The 19,609-nt window shown below is 49.8% G+C and overlaps 1 protein-coding gene across 9 annotated transcripts in view; it reads right to left on the bottom strand.

Annotated features, from left to right (window-relative positions):
- The window catches only part of LOC134945649 (uncharacterized), a 77,559-nt gene that overhangs the window by 8,280 nt on the left and 49,670 nt on the right, over positions 1–19,609 (bottom strand). For 8 of the 9 annotated variants that reach the window (XR_010182138.1, XM_063935087.1, XM_063935086.1 and 5 more), the window contains exons 8-9: positions 19,259–19,607; positions 6,662–6,892 (exon numbers count right to left, since the gene is read on the bottom strand). Coding sequence is in view for 8 of the 9 variants with exons in the window: in XM_063935087.1 (XP_063791157.1) it covers positions 6,662–6,892; positions 19,259–19,607 (580 nt within the window). In the remaining variant the exon portion in view is untranslated. The remainder of the gene's footprint in view (positions 1–6,661; positions 6,893–19,258; positions 19,608–19,609) is intronic. The other variant, XM_063935081.1, reaches the window with a different exon arrangement.

Here is a 19,609-nt window from a genome sequence, read left to right on the forward strand (position 1 = left end):
GGGAGCAGGAGCAAGCAGGAAGGATCTGTAGAGTGCAGGAGGGAATAGTAGGGAGCAGGAGCGAGCATGTTGGATCTGTAGAGTGCAGGAGGGAATAGTAGGGAGCAGGAGCGAGCAGGAAGGATCTGTAGAGTGCAGGAGGGAATAGTAGGGAGCAATAGCGAGCAGGAAGGATCTGTAGAGTGCAGGAGGGAATAGTAGGGAGCAGGAGAGAGCAGGTTGGATCTGTAGAGTGCAGGAGGGACTAGTAGGGAGCAACAGCAAGCAGGAAGGATCTGTAGAGTGCAGGAGGGAATAGTAGGGAGCAGGAGCGAGCATGTTGGATCTGTAGAGTGCAGGAGGGAATAGTAGGGAGCAAAAGCGAGCAGGAAGGATCTGTAGAGTGCAGGAGGGAATAGTAGGGAGCAAAAGCGAGCAGGAAGGATCTGTAGAGTGCAGGAGGGAATAGTAGGGAGCAGGAGCAAGCAGGAAGGATCTGTAGAGTGCAGGAGGGAATAGTAGGGAGCAGGAGCGAGCATGTTGGATCTGTAGAGTGCAGGAGGGAATAGTAGGGAGCAGGAGCGAGCAGGAAGGATCTGTAGAGTGCAGGAGGGAATAGTAGGGAGCAATAGCGAGCAGGAAGGATCTGTAGAGTGCAGGAGGGAATAGTAGGGAGCAGGAGAGAGCAGGTTGGATCTGTAGAGTGCAGGAGGGACTAGTAGGGAGCAACAGCAAGCAGGAAGGATCTGTAGAGTGCAGGAGGGATTAGTAGGGAGCAGGAGCGAGCATGTTGGATCTGTAGAGTGCAGTAGGGAATAGTAGGGAGCAATAGCGAGCAGGAAGGATCTGTAGAGTGCAGGAGGAAATAGTAGGTAGCAGGAGCGAGCAGGTTAGATCTGTAGAGTTCAGGAGGGAAAAGTAAGGAGCAGGAGGGATCTGGAGAGTGCAGGAGTCAATAGTAGGGAGCAGGAGCGAGCAGGTTGGATCTGTAGAGTGCAGGAGGGAATAGTAGTGAGCAGGAGCGAGCAGGTTGGATCTGGAAAGAATAGCAGGGAGCAGGTGGGATCTGAAGAGAGGAGGAGGGAATAGTAGGGTACAGGAGAGATCTGGAGGGCACAGTATAGAATAGTAGGGAGCAGGAGGGAACAGGAAGGATCTGTAGAGTGCAGGAGGGAATAGTAGGGAGCAGGAGCGAGCATGAAGGATCTGGAGAGAGCTGGAAGGAAAAGTAGGGAGCTGGATCAAGCAGGTGGGATCTGGAGAGAATAGTAGGGAGCAGGTGGGATCTGGAGATAGCAGGATGGATTAGCAGGGAGCAGGAGGGATCTGGAGAGAGCAGGAGGGATCTGGAGAGAGCAGGAGGGAATAGTAGGGAGCAAGAGCAAGCAGGTTGGATCTGGAAAGAATAGTAGGGAGCAGGTGGGATCTAAAGAGAGGAGGAGGGAATAGTAGGGTACAGGAGGGATCTGGTGAGCACAGTAAAGTATAGTAGGGAGCAGGAGGGAACAGAATGGATCTGTAGAGTGCAGGAGGGAATAGTAGGGAGCAGGAGCGAGCATGAAGGATCTGGAGAGAGCTGGAAGGAAAAGTAGGGAGCTGGATCAAGCAGGTGGGATCTGGAGAGAATAGTAGGGAGCAGGTGGGATCTGGAGAGAGCAGGATGGATTAGCAGGGAGCAGGAGGGATCTGGAGAGAGCAGGAGGGATCTGGAGAGAGCAGGAGGGAATAGTAGGGAGCAAGAGCAAGCAGGTTGGATCTGGAAAGAATAGTAGGGAGCAGGTGGGATCTAAAGAGAGGAGGAGGGAATAGTAGGGTACAGGAGGGATCTGGTGAGCACAGTAAAGTATAGTAGGGAGCAGGAGGGAACAGAAAGGATCTGTAGAGTGCAGGAGGGAATAGTAGGGAGCAGGAGCGAGCATGAAGGATCTGGAGAGAGCTGGAAGGAAAAGTAGGGAGCTGGATCGAGCAGGTGGGATCTGGAGAGAATAGTAGGGATCAGGTGGGATCTGTAGAGAGCAGGATGGATTAGCTGGGAGCAGGAGGCAATAGTAGGGAGCAGGAGTGAGCAGGATGGAATAGTAGGTTGCGGGAGCAAGCAGGTGGGATCTGTAGATACCAGGAGGGTATAGTAGGGAGCTGGATTAGGCAGGTGGGATCTGGAGAGAACAGTAGGGAGCAGGAAAGATCTGGAGAGAGCAGGATGGAAAAGTAGGGAGCAGGTGGGATCTAGAGATAGTAAGATAGAATAGTAGGGATCAGGAGTGAGCAGGAGGGATCTGGAGAGAGCAGGATGCAATAGTTGGGAGCAGGTGGGATCTGGAGAGAGCAGGAAGGAATAGTAGGGAGCAGGAGGGATCTGGAGAGCGCAGGATGGAATAGTACGGAGCAGGAGGGATCTGGAGAGAGAAGGATGGAATAGTAGGGAGCTGGATCGAGCAGGTGGGATCTGGAGATAGCAGGAGGGAATAGTAGGCAGCAGGTGGGATCTGGAGAGAGCAGGAGGGAATAGTAGGGAGCAGGTGGGATCTGGAGAGAGCAGAATGGAATAATAGGGAGCTGGAGTGAGCAGGAAGGATCTGGAGAGAATAGTTGGGAGCAGTTAGGATCTGGAGAGAGCAGGAGGGAATAGTAGGGAGCAGGTGGGAATAATAGGGAGCAGGTGGGATCTGGAGAGAGCAGGGTGGTATAGTAGGGAGCTGGAGCAAGCAGGAAGGATCTGGAGAGAGCAGGAGGGAATAGTAGGGAGCAGGAGAGAGCAGGAGGGATCTGGAGTGACTAGAATGGAATATGAGAGAGCAGGAGCGAGCAGGAAGGATCTGTATAGAGTGCAGGAGGGAATAGTAGGGAGCTGGATCCAGCAGGTGTGATCTGGAGAGAATCGTATGGAGCACGTGGGATCTGGAGAGAGCAGGATGGAATAGTAGGTAGCAGGAGAGATCTGGAGAGAGCAGGATGGAGTATTAAGGAACAGGAGAGAGCAGGATAGAATAGTAGGGAGCAGGAGGGATCTGGAGAGAGCAGAAGGAAATAGTATGTAGCAGAAGTGAGCAGGAGGGATCTGGAGAGAGCAGGATGGAATAGTAGGGAGCATGTGGGATGGGGAGAGAGCAGGAGGGAATAGTAGAGAGTAGGATGGAATAGTAGGGAGCAGGAGAGCAGGAAGGATCTGGAGAGAACAGGATGGAAAAATAGGGAGCTGGTTCGAGCAGGTGGGATCTGGAGAGAATAGTAGGGAGCAGTTGGGATCTGGATAGAGCAGGAGGGAATAGTGAGGAGCAGGTAGGATCTGGAGAGAGCAGGAGGGAATAGTAGGGAGCAAGAGCGAGCAGGTGCGAGCAGGAGGGATCTGGAGAAAGCAGTATAGATATGGAGAATAGTAGGGAGCAGGAGGGATCTGGAGAGCGCAGGAGGGAATAGTAGGGAGCAAAAGCGAGCAGGGGAAGCATAAAGGAGTAGTAGCGAGCAGGAGAGAGTAGAAGAGACCAGGAAAGAACAGGAGGGAGTGGTAGGGCTCATGAAAGAGCAGGTGGGAGCAGCTGCAAACAAGAGGGATCAATAGCAAGCAGGAGTGAGCAGGAGAGAACAGAGCTGAGCTTGTGAGCAGAAGTGAACTTTGGGGTCATTCCGAGTTGATCGCTCGCTAGCAGTTTTTAGCAGCCGTGCAAACACTATGCCGCCGCCCTCTTAGCTCAGCAGAAGTGCGAACGCTTGTGCAGCCGAGCTGTGCAAAATCAGTTTGTGCAGTTTCAGAGTAGCTCTGAACCTACTCAGTGCTTGCGATCACTTCAGCCAATTCGTGTCCGGATTTGACGTGATACACCCGCCCAGCGAACGCCCAGCCACGCCTGCGTTTTCTCAGACACACCTGCATTTTTCCAAACACTCCCTGAAAACGGTCAGTTGACACCCAGAAACACCCCCTTCCTGTCAATCTTCTTGCGGCCACCAGTGCGAAGGAAAACTTTGCTAGAACCTGTGCAAAACCACAAACGGCTTTGTACCCGTACGTCGCACAAATGCTGATTTTCTGCCTGATCGCTGGGCTGCGAACATCAGCAGCTAGCGATCAACTCGGAATGAGCTCCATTGTCACTGCATGTGACTCCCAATCAGGCCAAATACTTTATTTACAATTTATCATAAAAAAATTCAAGTGAATGCGCTGGAACTATCCCAGTCTTTTCTGCTGACCACATAATGTAACAAGTGCTAAGACAAGGATACGAGAACGAGCACAGCACGTTCCCAGACCTGGAGCAGCATTAGTAATGACCCTGGAGTGAGAATCAGTTCTTGTGACGCCATCACGTTAGAGCTACAGTATATGTGGCTGTTGGGCTAAGCAGCATCCATCATCCTAATGGTTCCTCACCGAAAAACACCGTGGGGGTCATTCCGAGTTGTTCGCTCGTTAAATTTTTTCGCATCGCAGCGATTTTCCGCTTAGTGCGCATGCGCAATGTTCGCACTGCGACTGCGCCAAGTAAATTTGCTATGCAGTTAGGTATTTTACTCACGGCTTTTTTCTTCGTTCAGGCGATCGGAGTGTGATTGACAGGAAGTGGGTGTTTCTGGGCGGAAACAGGCCGTTTTATGGGCGTGTGGGAAAAAACGCTACCGTTTCTGGGAAAAACGCGGGAGTGGCTGGAGAAACGGAGGAGTGTCTGGGCGAACGCTGGGTGTGTTTGTGACGTCAAACCAGGAACGACAAGCACTGAACTGATCGCAGATGCCGAGTAAGTCTGGAGCTACTCAGAAACTGCACAGAGAAGTCTTTTCGCAATATTGCGAATCTTTCGTTCGCAATTTTGATAAGCTAAGATTCACTCCCAGTAGGCGGCGGCTTAGCGTGTGCAAAGCTGCTAAAAGCAGCTTGCGAGCGAACAACTCGGAATGAGGGCCAATGGTCCTGATTCTGAGTTCTTATGCTAATGCTGTGGCTGATTGTGTCCATAGTGAGACGCCCTCTAGCAGCACTGTAAATCCGCCTCGGTGTGTCTTTAAATGCACCATCAGACGCATCATCAGAAAGCGTTACAGCCCTATGGCAGAGGCAAATCCTCATCTGGACAAGGAGGGGTCATTCCGTGTTTATCGCACGCTGCAACTTTTTGTAGCCCGTGCGATCAACTAGACACCGCCTATGGGGGTGGGTTTTTTCCATAGCAAGGCTGCAATCATTTGTGCAGACCTGATATGCAAAAAAGTTTTGTGTAAAACAAGACCAGACTGTGAATGGATTCTTCATTAAATTCATCGCCCAGCAACGATCCGCTTTGTACCTGCACGACGCACCTGCGCATTGCGGTGCATACGCATGCGCGTAGTAACCTGTTCGCTGTGCTGTGAAAAACGGCTGCGAGCAAACAACTCGGAATGACCCCCATGGCCTCTCATGTGCGCGGTTCTACATATTTAAACGGGATCCGGTCTGAAGATCGACAGTGTCTAGGTCGACAATGTTTAGGTCGACCACTATAGATCGACAGTCACTAGGTCGACATGGATGGAAGGTCGACAGGGTTTCTAGGTCGACATGTGCTAGCTCGACAGGTCTAAAGGTCGACATGAGTTTTTTACATTATTTTTTTTTTTTCCATACTCAACGATCCACGTGGACTACGATTGGAACGGTAAAGTGTGCCGAGGGAAGCGGTAGCGGAGCGAAGGCACCATGCCCGAAGCATGGTGAGCGAAGCGAGCCATGCGAGGGGACGCGGTGCACTAATTTGGGATCCCGGTCACTTTACGAAGAAAACGACATCAAAAAAAAAATCCTCATGTCGACCTTTAGACCTGTCGACCTAGCACATGTCGACCTAGAAACCCTGTTGACCTTCCATCCATGTCGACCTAGTGACTGTCGACCTATAGTGGTCGACCTAAACATTGTCGACATAGACACTGTCGATAAAACGAACCACACCCATTTAAACGCAACTGCTTTCAGCGCCACGCCCGAGTTTGACTAGCCACCCCAATATTACCTCCCAGTAACACCCACTGAATTCCACACTCCCTGCATCCCTGTGTAGCAGCCATTGGGTCACTTGTGGCAGTGGGACTCGGATGCTTGTGCAGTGCTACAAATATCAGCATTGTGTTCGGTTAGCGTCAGACTCACAATCAGGCCCCTGGTGTTTAGCTACACGATGCACAGGATATTGGCCCTCATTCCGAGTTGATCACTCGCTAGCCGTTTTTAGCAGCCGTGCAAACGCATAGTCGCCGCCAACGGGGGAGTGAATTTTAGCATAGCAGGAATGCGAACGCCTGTGCAGCAGAGCGTCTGCAAACACATTTTGTGCACAACAAGACCAGCCCTGTAGTTACTTACTCTGTGCGATGATTGCTGCGACGAGTGACGTGGTATTGACGCCAGATACCCACCCTGCAAACGCCTGACCACGCCTGCGTTTTTCCAAACACTCCCAGAAAATGGTCAGTTGCCACCAAGAAACTCACATTTCCTGACAATCTTCTAGCGACCGCCAGTGCGACTCAAAGCGTTGCCAGAACCTGTGCAAAACCACAATGCTCTTTGTACCCGTACGATGCGCATGAGCAGATTTGCCTTTTTTTTTAACTGATCGCTACGCAGCGAACAACAGCAGCTAGCGATCAACTTGCAATGACCCCCTGTGCACAGGATATTGTACATGAATGTTAAGATGTCACTTACCTATATGTAGGAAGAAAGCGTGATTAATGATATATAATATGTCGTGCAGAGTCTTATTCATGTGGGAATCTTCTTCTCTTTTGTTCTCCTCATTGAATAGAAAGAGATCCCGAGCCATTTGCTGAATCTGGGGCTGTTCATGTAGAATCCGCTGCTTTTCCTCTGCTGAGCTGCGCTCCATGTCATCGGCCACTACAATCACGTTACGCTTCCCTGTAGGGAATACAGCCGCTATGACAGTATTACCGCTTACACCGGTTACCCCGATGCTGCGTAACACTCCAACACAAACACGGTACACCATTCCTCGAGGACACCACAGCAAACCATGGGAGAGAGATAAAGTACCAGCCAATCAGCTCCTGCCATGTTATAGACTGTGGGGCAGATTTATTAAGCTCGGTGAAGTGATAAAGTGGAAGGTGATAAAGGACCGGCCAGTCAGCTCCTAACTGTCATTTTTCAAACCGAGCCTGTGACATGGAAGTTAAAATCTGATTGGCTGGTCCTTTATCACCTTCCACTTTATCACTTCACCGAGCTTAATAAATCTGCCCCTGTGTTTGAAAAATGGCACATAGGAGCTGATTGGCTGCTACTTTGGGACAGATGTACTAAGCCTGGAGAAGTGATAAATTGGAAGGTGATAAAGCACCAGCCAGTCAGCTCCTAGCTGTCATTTTTCAAACACAGCCTGTGACATGACAGTTAGGAGCTGATTGGCTGCTACTTTATCTCTCTCCATTTTATCTCTCTCCAAGGCTTAATAAATACATCCCCCATATTACTTTGTGACATTCCCTAACAAAAGCATCAAACAATTTTTCATATAACATATGGGGAACTTGAATTAGGACAACAGGGTACAAAATTCCGACACATGTTTTTTTGGGGTTTTACATGTTTTACTACCCACGGTGGGAATAGTGACCTGTGACGAGAAAACAAGCCACCTCGCCCAATGGGAGCCCATGAGGGTATACGTCTGTACTGATGGCGGTCACATATGAAACATTCCAGATTTCACCCCCAAACTGAAAAAACTTGTGTTGACCATTTATGTGTTGACTATTGCGGCGTCGCCAATTTGACCCTGTTGACCTTTTTGCACCTGTCGATCTAATGTACGTCGGCCATATGGTGGTGACCTACTGACTCTCTCACCTAAATACTGTAGATCTTTTACACCACCCCCGCTCTAGCTCACTGGCTGGAAAGAGTTACACGGGAACCGTTGTTATTATTATGCAGCACATGGGGGTCTATGTCTAAGCCTTGGATGAAGATATAGTACCAGCCAATCAGCTCCTAACTGCCATGTCACAGGCTGGGTTTGAAAAATGACAGTCAGGAGCTGATTGACTGGTACTTTATCTCCGTCCACTTTATCGCCATCCAAGGCTTAGTAACTAGACCTCATGATGGAGTGGGAAGGGTTAACAAGCAGTGGGCGACATGACATATACTAATGATATGGTTTGCTGGAGCACGGAGGAGCAGCGGCGGGTGGGACTGAGGGTGGACACTTACTGTAGGTGCTTCTGTGTCTTTGGTCGGGCATATTTATCATCACTAATACCCCGTTACGCATGAGGAAATGCTAATTATAACATGTTTTTGTTCATTATTAGTGGCCTTTGCGCTGTTTTGACCCTTTCATTGCCTAGACCGCTGCCTCACCTGGACCTCACCCAGGCCCCATGCTACCTATGGACTTTAGCAGGCCCTTTCATTACCTAGACCGCTGCCTCAGCTGGACCTCACCCAGGCCCCATGCTACCTATGGACTTTAGCAGGCCCTTTCATTGCTTAGACCGCTGCCTCAGCTGGACCTCACCCAGGCCCCATGCTTCCTATGGACTTTAGCAGGCCCTTTCATTGCTTAGACCGCTGCCTCAGCTGGACCTCACCCAGGCCCTATGCTTCCTATGGACTTTAGCAGGCCCTTTCATTGCCTAGACCGCTGCCTCACCTGGACCTCATCCAGGCCCCATGCTACCTATGGACTTTAGCAGGCCCTTTCATTACCTAGACCGCTGCCTCAGCTGGACCTCACCCAGGCCCCATGCTACCTATGGACTTTAGCAGGCCCTTTCATTGCTTTGACCGCTGCCTCAGCTGGACCTCACCCAGGCCCCATGCTACCTATGGACTTTAGCAGGCCCTTTCATTGCTTAGACCGCTGCCTCAGCTGGACCTAACCCAGGCCCCATGCTTCCTATGGACTTTAGCAGGCCCTTTCATTGCCTAGACCGCTGCCTCAGCTGGACCTCACCCAGGCCCCATGCTTCCTATGGACTTTAGCAGGCCCTTTCATTGCTTAGACCGCTGCCTCAGCTGGACCTCACCCAGGCCCTATGCTTCCTATGGACTTTAGCAGGCCCTTTCATTGCCTAGACCGCTGCCTCACCTGGACCTCATCCAGGCCCCATGCTACCTATGGACTTTAGCAGGCCCTTTCATTACCTAGACCGCTGCCTCACCTGGACCTCACCCAGGCCCCATGCTACCTATGGACTTTAGCAGGCCCTTTCATTACCTAGACCGCTGCCTCAGCTGGACCTCACCCAGGCCCCATGCTACCTATGGACTTTAGCAGGCCCTTTTATTGCCTAGACCGCTGCCTCAGCTGGACCTCACCCAGGCCCCATGCTTCCTATGGACTTTAGCAGGCCCTTTCATTGCTTAGACCGCTGCCTCAGCTGGACCTCACCCAGGCCCTATGCTTCCTATGGACTTTAGCAGGCCCTTTCATTGCCTAGACCGCTGCCTCACCTGGACCTCATCCAGGCCCCATGCTACCTATGGACTTTAGCAGGCCCTTTCATTACCTAGACCGCTGCCTCAGCTGGACCTCACCCAGGCCCCATGCTACCTATGGACTTTAGCAGGCCCTTTCATTGCTTAGACCGCTGCCTCAGCTGGACCTCACCAAGGCCCCATGCTTCCTATGGACTTTAGCAGGCCCTTTCATTGCTTAGACCGCTGCCTCAGCTGGACCTAACCCAGGCCCCATGCTTCCTATGGACTTTAGCAGGCCCTTTCATTGCCTAGACCGCTGCCTCACCTGGACCTCACCCAGGCCCCATGCTACCTATGGACTTTAGCAGGCCCTTTCATAACCTAGACCGCTGCCTCAGCTGGACCTCACCCAGGCCCCATGCTACCTATGGACTTTAGCAGGCCCTTTCATTGCTTAGACCGCTGCCTCAGCTGGACCTCACCCAGGCCCCATGCTTCCTATGGACTTTAGCAGGCCCTTTCATTGTTTAGACCGCTGCCTCAGCTGGACCTCACCCAGGCCCCATGCTTCCTATGGACTTTAGCAGGCCCTTTCATTGCCTAGACCACTGCCTCAGCTGGACCTCACCCAGGCCCTATGCTACCTATAGACTTTAGCAGGCCCTTTCATTGCCTAGACCACTGCCTCAGCTGGACCTCACCCAGGCCCTATGCTATCTACGGACTTTAGCAGGCCCTTTTATTGCCTAGACCGCTGCCTCAGCTGGACCTCACCCAGGCCCCATGCTACCTATGGACTTTAGCAGGCCCTTTCATTGCCTAGACAGCTGCCTCACCTGGACCTCACCCAGGCCCCATGCTACCTATGGACTTTAGCAGGCCCTTTCATTACCTAGACCGCTACCTCAGCTGGACCTCAACCAGGCCCCATGCTACCTATGGACTTTAGCAGGCCCTTTCATTGCCTAGACCACTGCCTCACCTGGACCTCACCCAGGCCCCATGCTACCTATGGACTTTAGCAGGCCCTTTCATTACCTAGACCGCTGCCTCAGCTGGACCTCACCCAGGCCCCATGCTACCTATGGACTTTAGCAGGCCCTTTCATTGCCTAGACCGCTGCCTCAGCTGGAACTCACCCAGGCCCCATGCTTCCTGTGGACTTTAGCAGGCCCTTTCATTGCCTAGACCCCTGCCTCAGCTGGACCTCACCCAGGCCCTATGCTACCTATGGACTTTAGCAGGCCCTTTCATTGCCTAGACCACTGCCTCAGCTGGACCTCACCCAGGCCCTATGCTATCAATGGACTTTAGCAGGCCCTTTTATTGCCTAGACCGCTGCCTCAGCTGGACCTCACCCAGGCCCCATGCTTCCTATGGACTTTAGCAGGCCCTTTCATTGCCTAGACCGCTGCCTCTGCTGGACCTCACCCAGGCCCTATGCTACCTATGGACTTTAGCAGGCCCTTTCATTGCCTAGACCGCTGCCTCAGCTGGACCTCACCCAGGCCCCATGCTACCTATGAACTTTAGCAGGCCCTTTCATTGCCTAGACCGCTGCCTCACCTGGACCTCACCCAGGCCCCATGCTACCTATGGACTTTAGCAGGCCCTTTCATTACCTAGACCGCTGCCTCAGCTGGACCTCACCCAGGCCCCATGCTACCTATGGACTTTAGCAGGCCCTTTCATTGCCTAGACCGCTGCCTCACCTGGATCTCACCCAGGCACCATGCTACCTATGGACTTTAGCAGGCCCTTTCATTGCCTAGACCGCTGCCTCACCTGGACCTCACCCAGGCCCCATGCTACCTATGGACTTTAGCAGGCCCTTTCATTGCCTAGACCGCTGCCTCAGCTGGACTTCACCCAGGCTCCATGCTACCTATGGACTTTAGCAGGCCCTTTCATTGCCTAGACCGCTGCCTCACCTGGACCTCACCCAGGCCCCATGCTACCTATGGACTTTAGCAGGCCCTTTCATTGCCTAGACCGCTGCCTCAGCTGGACCTCCCCCAGGCCCCATGCTACCTATGCACTTTAGCAGGCCCTTTCATTGCCTAGACCGCTGCCTCACCTGGACCTCACCCAGGCCCCATGCTACCTATGGACTTTAGCAGGCCCTTTCATTGCCTAGACCGCTGCCTCAGCTGAACCTCACCCAGGCTCCATGTTACCTATGGACTTTAGCAGGCCCTTTCATTGCCTAGACCGCTGCCTCACCTGGATCTCACCCAGGCCCCATGCTACCTATGGACTTTAGCAGGCCCTTTCATTGCCTAGACCGCTGCCTCAGCTGGACCTCCCCCAGGCCCCATGCTACCTATGGACTTTAGCAGGCCCTTTCATTGCATAGACCGCTGCCTCACCTGGACCTCACCCAGGCCCCATGCTACCTATGGACTTTAGCAGGCCCTTTCATTACCTAGACCGCTGCCTCAGCTGGACCTCACCCAGGCCCCATGCTACCTATGGACTTTAGCAGGCCCTTTCATTGCCTAGACCGCTGCCTCAGCTGGACCTTTCCCAGGCCCTATGCTACCTATGGACTTTAGCAGGCCCTTTCATTGCCTAGACCACTGCCTCAGCTGGACCTCACCCAGGCCCTATGCTATCTATGGACTTTAGCAGGCCCTTTTATTGCCTAGACCGCTGCCTCAGCTGGACCTCACCCAGGCACCATGCTTCCTTTGGACTTTAGCAGGCCCTTTCATTGCCTAGACCGCTGCCTCAGCTGGACCTCACCCAGGCCCTATGCTACCTATAGACTTTAGCAGGCCCTTTCATTGCCTAGACCGCTGCCTCAGATGGACCTCACCCAGGCCCCATGCTACCTATGGACTTTAGCAGGCCCTTTCATTGCCTAGACCGCTGCCTCACCTGGACCTCACCCAGGCCCCATGCTACCTATGGACTTTAGCAGGCCCTTTCATTACCTAGACCGCTGCCTCAGCTGGACCTCACCCAGGCCCCATGCTACCTATGGACTTTAGCAGGCCCTTTCATTGCCTAGACCACTGCCTCAGCTGGACCTCACCCAGGCCCTATGCTATCTATGGACTTTAGCAGGCCATTTTATTGCCTAGACCGCTGCCTCAGCTGGACCTCACCCAGGCCCCATGCTTCCTATGGATTTTAGCAGGCCCTTTCATTGCCTAGACCGCTGCCTCAGCTGGACCTCACCCAGGCCCCATGCTTCCTATGGACTTTAGCAGGCCCTTTCATTGCCTAGACCGCTGCCTCAGCTGGACCTCACCCAGGCCCCATGCTTCCTATGGACTTTAGCAGGCCCTTTCAATGCCTGATATTAGGGAAACTGTTAAAAGTGAAAGTTTCTGCAGTTTGGTTGCAGGAACCAGCGTCATTTTCAGATGGCATTGATTCTAGGAACCCCATTCCTTCCTATGGGAAGGCAGTCTGGGAATGTGAAGAGATATCCAAGCAACACCCTCCGCTGCTGACATACTGCAAGACTTTTGGCCGTGCGCATACGTGAACTCAGGTCTTGTACAGTGTGTGCAGTCGGCATGATCAGCTCCGGTAGGGGGATAAGGTCATTAGGTCGACAGCACTTTTATCGACAGTCATTAGCACAGCAAGGAACCTTGTCCGAGTAAAAAGTTTATGGCAGGTGAGGTAATGGGCCCCCCCCCCCCCCACGTCTATCTTTTCCGCGCATCTCTGATCAAATTTCACCAAATTTCCACGAGTTTATACTGTTGCACCCGTGTATAATACACACATGTATATACTGCTGCACCTGTGTATAATGCTGAAAGGGTTAAAGCTCGTCTCTGCTTCAATGTCATAGAATTGCTTGTGTTATAGAACTTAATGTTCCAGCACATTCCTTGCTACTGTCCTTGTCTCTTATCTTTTTTATACCGTGTGAACAACCTCCCTATTTGAAATACAAACTTGGCCATATATGCATATCCTTCCACTGCGGCAGTTCCTAGCCAATCATGTTATGTTAGCCCCTTTTTGTGTTCTGTCCAATTAGTTATTGACTTGGGATATACACGCCCTAAATCCTTTCTTTTATATACTTTTGTTAAACGAACAATAAACAGTGTGAATCTTTACTGCTTGTGTTGTGCATGTTCCTTGTGGCTAAAGGTTTACACTCACAGACGTCTGAGAGGCCATCACATCGAGGGTTAAAGAATATAGGGGCAATCCTTTCAAGTGGGGGCTCGTCCGGGATTCAGTGATCGTCCCTGAATGGTAAGATAGAGAATTTATTGTCTGTCTTTGCCATACGGGATTGCGGTCATACACTGAAGCTGAATCCGTGTCAGTGTTCTGGGAACACGTGACCAAACATCTTTAATGTCTGGGACTTAAAGATACGTCTGAGAAGGGACCAGGGGTCCAAGCGCAATTCTCCAAAGACGTTAGTATCTGGGATACTTAAAATAGACCTGGGAGTCTATACATAACGTGACGTTAGTATCTGGGATACTTAAAATAGACCTGGGAGTCTATACGTAACGTAGAGAATACCTCGATTTGATCGTCTATATATTCTTGTATGTTTGTAGTGAGATAAGTTCTTATATTTGATCAGACGGCTGGTAAGTTTTCGTCTGCCAGATATCTTTACTCAAACACTTTTCCTGCTTCCTGTTTAAAACGCTGTATTTTTCTGACATCTTGTACGAATGGTAAGTATCGTACACGTCAAAAGATTTCATGTTCTCACTATACAGATAATATTGTGATATTGTCAATGACTAATTAACTGGTTAGCTGATGCATGTATAGTAGAGTGTTGTAAATTTTAGATATTTTCTTTTAAAGTTGTACTGTTGATTTATATTACTGTCTGACAATGGGCTCTAGTCAGAGTAAAAAAAACTACATATCCCCCGCCCCTCCCTGGTGAGACATGCAAGATGTATGTCGCCCGCAACTCTACCTCAGAGTATTACTTAGTTAACCCCTGGGTGGATAATTTAGCAGGGTAGACAGAGAAAGCAGGACAGGACCCATTCCTACGGGAAGGCAGTAATTACCCTTTCTATATGGAGGATTAAAAAAAATGTCAGTTCCCAACAGCACAGAAGCGAGAAACTGTAAATCTTTGAAATCCCTCTCGCCTCCCCCTTGCATTCCAATGTATCCTGCGCTCGGAGACACAGATCTCTTGGCAGCAGTAACCCTTTCACACCAGATGGGATCGCCTCCAACTCCACTGCTGGAGGGTGCGTCCACTAGCTCTATCCCTAACGCACCAGTAACCCAGAGTTTAGATAATAGTAAAACACTGTCCCAAGCCCACTATTACCCTCGATGGCTGTATATCTTATTTGCGCAAAGCTTGCAAAGGACGCAGCGATACACATATGAAGGAAGTCTTTAAAACCCGTGCTCCTTTGCCTGTGCTTTTTTGCCTGTCGCTGTAGCTTGTAAACAGAAACCTTCGGAGTCTGTTACAGAGTTTTGGAAAAGGTTTAAGGACTGCTGGACAGATGACGCTGGCTTACCTTTGCTTAACTCAGAAAGCTTACTCATTTCCACCTTCATTAACAACCTTCTGTCATAGTTTCTGTTAAGCAAAACGTCTAACGTCTCTTCCTGGACTTCTGATAGTACGATAGATTTTGAAAAAAAAAACATCTGTATGAGAAAGAGGCTGCAGGGTGTTTTGATGTAAAGAAACCTGCACCCACTCATAACTATCAGAACTCCAGACGCTTTGACAGACAGAACCAACCCCGCAGTCAGGGAAGATTCCAAAGACCCCGCGCACTGACGGGGCCCGGAGGAGGGTATCCCAGCCTTTATTCAACTCACCCGTCATAGTAAAGATTCACCTCTGCTGCCACTTATTATAAATGGAAGTAAAATTCCCTTTTTAGTGGACAGCGGTGCAACAACCAGTGTTTTGTGTTCTGACCTATGCAGTATCCCCTCTCACCAGAAAAGATAGAAGGTCTCCGCCCCATGATACAGCAATTCTTACAACAGGGTATTCTCAGACATATTGTATCACCATACTGTACTCCTGTGAACCCTGTTGCCAAAGCTGATGGCAGTATAAGATTTGTACAGAATCTCAGAGCGATCAATCAGTTAATTGTCCCAATTGCACCAATTGTTCCAGATGTAAACTCACTCATTTCTGCAATCCCTGCAGATGCTGCGTTCTTCTCTGTAATTGATTTGAAGAATGCCTTTTTTCAGCATACCTGTAGATTCACAGACACAATTACTTTTTGCCTTTTCTTTTGAGGGTAAACAACTTACCTGGTGCAGATTATTGACGCACCTGTTGTCTCCAGGCCACATTGGGGCCCTGGCAACCTCACCATGGTTCAGTCCTGCTACAGTATGCAGATGATCTGCTGCTCTGTAGTCAAACTGAGGAGGCCTGCCGAGAGGATGGTGTTTCATTACTAAACTGGCTTTGTGAATGTGGACACAAGGTGTCCAAAACAAAAATGCAATGATGTAAAAAGCATGTTGATTACTTAGGTTTTGTGCTCACTCAGGGAGAGAGGAAAATCAGTCCACAACGCATACAGTCTGTATTGGGCCTGGTCACCCCAACTACCCAGAGGGAACTACTGTCCTTCCTGGGTATGATAAATTACTGCAGACAGTGGATTTCTGATTGCTCTTATTATGATAACATTTTGAGACAAGCCACACTGAAGGACAAACCTAAAACTGTACAATGGTCACAAGAAATGTTAACTGCATATGAAAGTTTAAAATGTATGTTGATGAAAAGTCCGGCACTTGGCCTCCCCAATTATGTACTACCTTTCCATCTATATGCAAGGGACAATTGTAAAACCATGGCGGGGGTGCTCACACAGTTTCATGGAGGGAAGTTACGCCCCGTGGCATTTTTTTTCCAAAGTCATGCCAGTGTCTGTGCAAGGTATGCCTGCCTGCCTCAGGGCTTTGGCAGCCTGTGCAATGGTTGCAGAAATGGCCACTACCCTCACTTTAGGCCACATCACAGTACTCCACACCACACATGATGTCCTGGCAATACTTAAAGGCTTGCACACACAGCACATGTCAGCACAACGCCTTAGTGGATATGAAGTACTCCTTTTGAGTAACCCTACCCTTACCATTAAGTACACTGCTAGTTCTTCTGGCCCTGCACCCATTCTCAATGCCCTTTTAGGCTTGAAAGGTCCCGAGGATGAACCACCCGACCTACATGACTGTGCTGCTTCCATTGAAGCTGAAACTTCTCCCAGACTTGACATGTCTCCCGTTCCCATACCAGGCGCAGACATAGTTTTGTTGACGGCTCCTGTAGTAGGCCCAATGACAATACATACCAGGCTGGCTATGCCATTGTCACCCTCCCTGACACTGTGTTGGAAACCCTGCCAATACCTTATCAGTCCGCGCAAGCTGCAGAACTCATTGCACTCACTAGAGCATGTCCCTCCCTTGACAACGTCCATCTGCTCACTCAACTTCAAGCTGCTGCGACTAATACTGATCTCTCCGACTGGACTTACCCAATTCTGCAGAAAAATCCTAAATCAGGATTAATCTGCAAAGAGGGGAAACCCTGTATACCCCAGTCCAGTGCCCCTTTGCTCGTTGCCCAGTGCCGTGGTGTTGGTCACCGTGGTGAAGCCACAACACTCCTCCTACTAACCAATGATTTTTATGTTACTAATGCCAAATCACTTGTGGACCAGTATGTTAGCAGATGCATCACTTGCCTCAGGAACAACCCTAACAACCCTAATAAAGCTAAACACCAGCATCTTGAATACCCCACCACCCCTTTTACACACTTACAAATTGATTTTACCCATATCCCTTGTACAGGTAAACAAGAATATGCCCTGGTCATTGTAGATATGTTCTCCCGCTGGCCAGAAGTATTCCTAACTAAGTCAGAGGATGCCAAGACAGTAGCAAGAATCCTAACACAGAAAATCATCCCTAGATGGGGGTGCCCCCTGCAAATAAATAGTGATAAAGGCTCAGCCTTTACAGCCAAAATCACACAGGCCTTAGTAAAAGCTCGGTACCACCTGCAGAGTTCAGGGGTCGTAGGAAGAATGAATAGGACCCTCAATGACAAACTAAGGAAGGCCACAGGAGGTACCTTCCACAAATGGAAGCAGGTCCTTCCCATTATCCTAGCAGAAATCAGAATGACCCCACAGAAAACTCTAGGATACTCACCCTTTGAAATACTAATGGGTAGACCCTTCCCCACACCCTGGGCTAAGAAACCGTTGATGATACAGGAAGGAGATCTAGAATTTATAAGGGAAGAGTATGTCAGGGCCCTCATAACCAAACTTGATGAAATTGAACATGAGGTTGTTTGTAAAAACCCTTTGAATCCACAGGAACCTACACACCCCTTTAAAGTCGGAGACAGAGTCGTGGTGAAGGTGCTCCCCAGGAACAAGAGCCCAGGAGACTTCACCTATGGTCCAGAGACAGAGGTCGTAGCAGTTACCCGAACAGCAGTCCTGACAGAGGAAAGTCCTACCTGGATCCATGCATCCCGAGTAAAAAAGGTTCCTAGACCAGACCTAGAGAGGGAAGCAAGTGATTCCAGTGAGGTACGAACCGGGGCGGACAGCCCTGACCTCCCACCTAGCGAAGACAGAAGACCAGAGGAGGATGAAGAAAATGCCCCCTATCTTTACCCTGGGGACTATCTTGATAGCCCTACTGGCCCATTTTCCCCTCTCAATGACTGAGGTTGATATAACTCAGAATAAGGGAAACTGACACTATGGTATAACTCTTCCACCACATACACCGCAACCTACATACTAGATTATTTCCAATTCCCCCAACTAGCTGCTGTCCAAAAGTCTGTTGACTACCAGATCCGCGCTGACACCACAGACAACCTAAGCCCCGAGGTACCTTATATTTGCGTTACAGGCCATAACTGGGGAAATGATTGCAGCTCATGGTCCGCGGCTGCCTGGAACACAGGTACCCCATGGGGCTATAAGCCCGCTGAAGCCTTAGATGAAAAGGGTAAACACGGAACATCATTAACTCAACGATTAACCCTTCTTAAAATGCCCAACAATTACTGCAACTCCCGCTCAGGCTAAAAATTGCGCCATTGGTGTGCAGAAAGACGTAAGCTTTGCAAGAATCATATAGTATAACAATAATGATTCTAAGAGGGGATTGAAAGGGTTAAAGCTCGTCTCTGCTTCAATGTCATAGAATTGCTTGTGTTATAGAACTTAATGTTCCAGCACATTCCTTGCTACTGTCCTTGTCTCTTATCTTTTTTATACCGTGTGAACAACCTCCCTATTTGAAATACAAACTTGCCCATATATGCATATCCTTCCACTGCGGCAGTTCCTAGCCAATCATGTTATGTTAGCCCCTTTTTGTGTTCTGTCCAATTAGTTATTGACTTGGGATATACACGCCCTAAATCCTTTCTTTTATATACTTTTGTTAAACGAACAATAAACAGTGTGAATCTTTACTGCTTGTGTTGTGCATGTTCCTTGTGGCTAAAGGTTTACACTCACAGACGTCTGAGAGGCCATCACATCGAGGGTTAAAGAATATAGGGGCAATCCTTTCAAATGCCCACATGTATATACTGCTGCACCTGTGTATAATGCCCACATTTACCCTTTGGCTCATATATTGTGTGTAAATCTAGATCTGGTTCAAGCCAGTGCCTCCTGAGCCATTTACCTCACCACACGTCCCTGCTAATGACCCATAGCCCCCGATAGGTAACGTTGCTACAGAAGTAGCAGTGTAAGGGATTGTCGGGGAAGCTGTTTTGGGGAGCTGCTGTTCCTGCAGAGCAATGTTGTACTGCATCTGTCCCCCAGTGATGAATACGCCCCTTAGTCCTCTTACCTAGCATCCTGTGTAGATAGTCCAGCTCCTCGCTATACAAACAGTCCGTCACATCGGTGATATTCACTCTTCCTCTCCTCTTGGAGTGATACAGGATGGCCACATCGCACCTCCGTGCCTCCTCCCTGAACTGTTGCTGACCATCGTTTGTGATGACAAACGTCCTCACGTCTCTGACTATGTTGCACGATGATGTCAGAAAGTCCTGGAGAAACTTGTAATTACTCTCTCCATCCCGGGAAAATATCCCAACACATTTAGTTCTTCTTATTTGTATTCCTAGAGTTTTATATAGAAGATATGAGCAAACGCTGGTAATGAAATCCCTCAGCTTCTGTAACATGGTCTTCT

Source organism: Pseudophryne corroboree, chromosome 7, assembly GCF_028390025.1.
Source record: "Pseudophryne corroboree isolate aPseCor3 chromosome 7, aPseCor3.hap2, whole genome shotgun sequence".
Taxonomy (NCBI): domain Eukaryota; kingdom Metazoa; phylum Chordata; class Amphibia; order Anura; family Myobatrachidae; genus Pseudophryne; species Pseudophryne corroboree.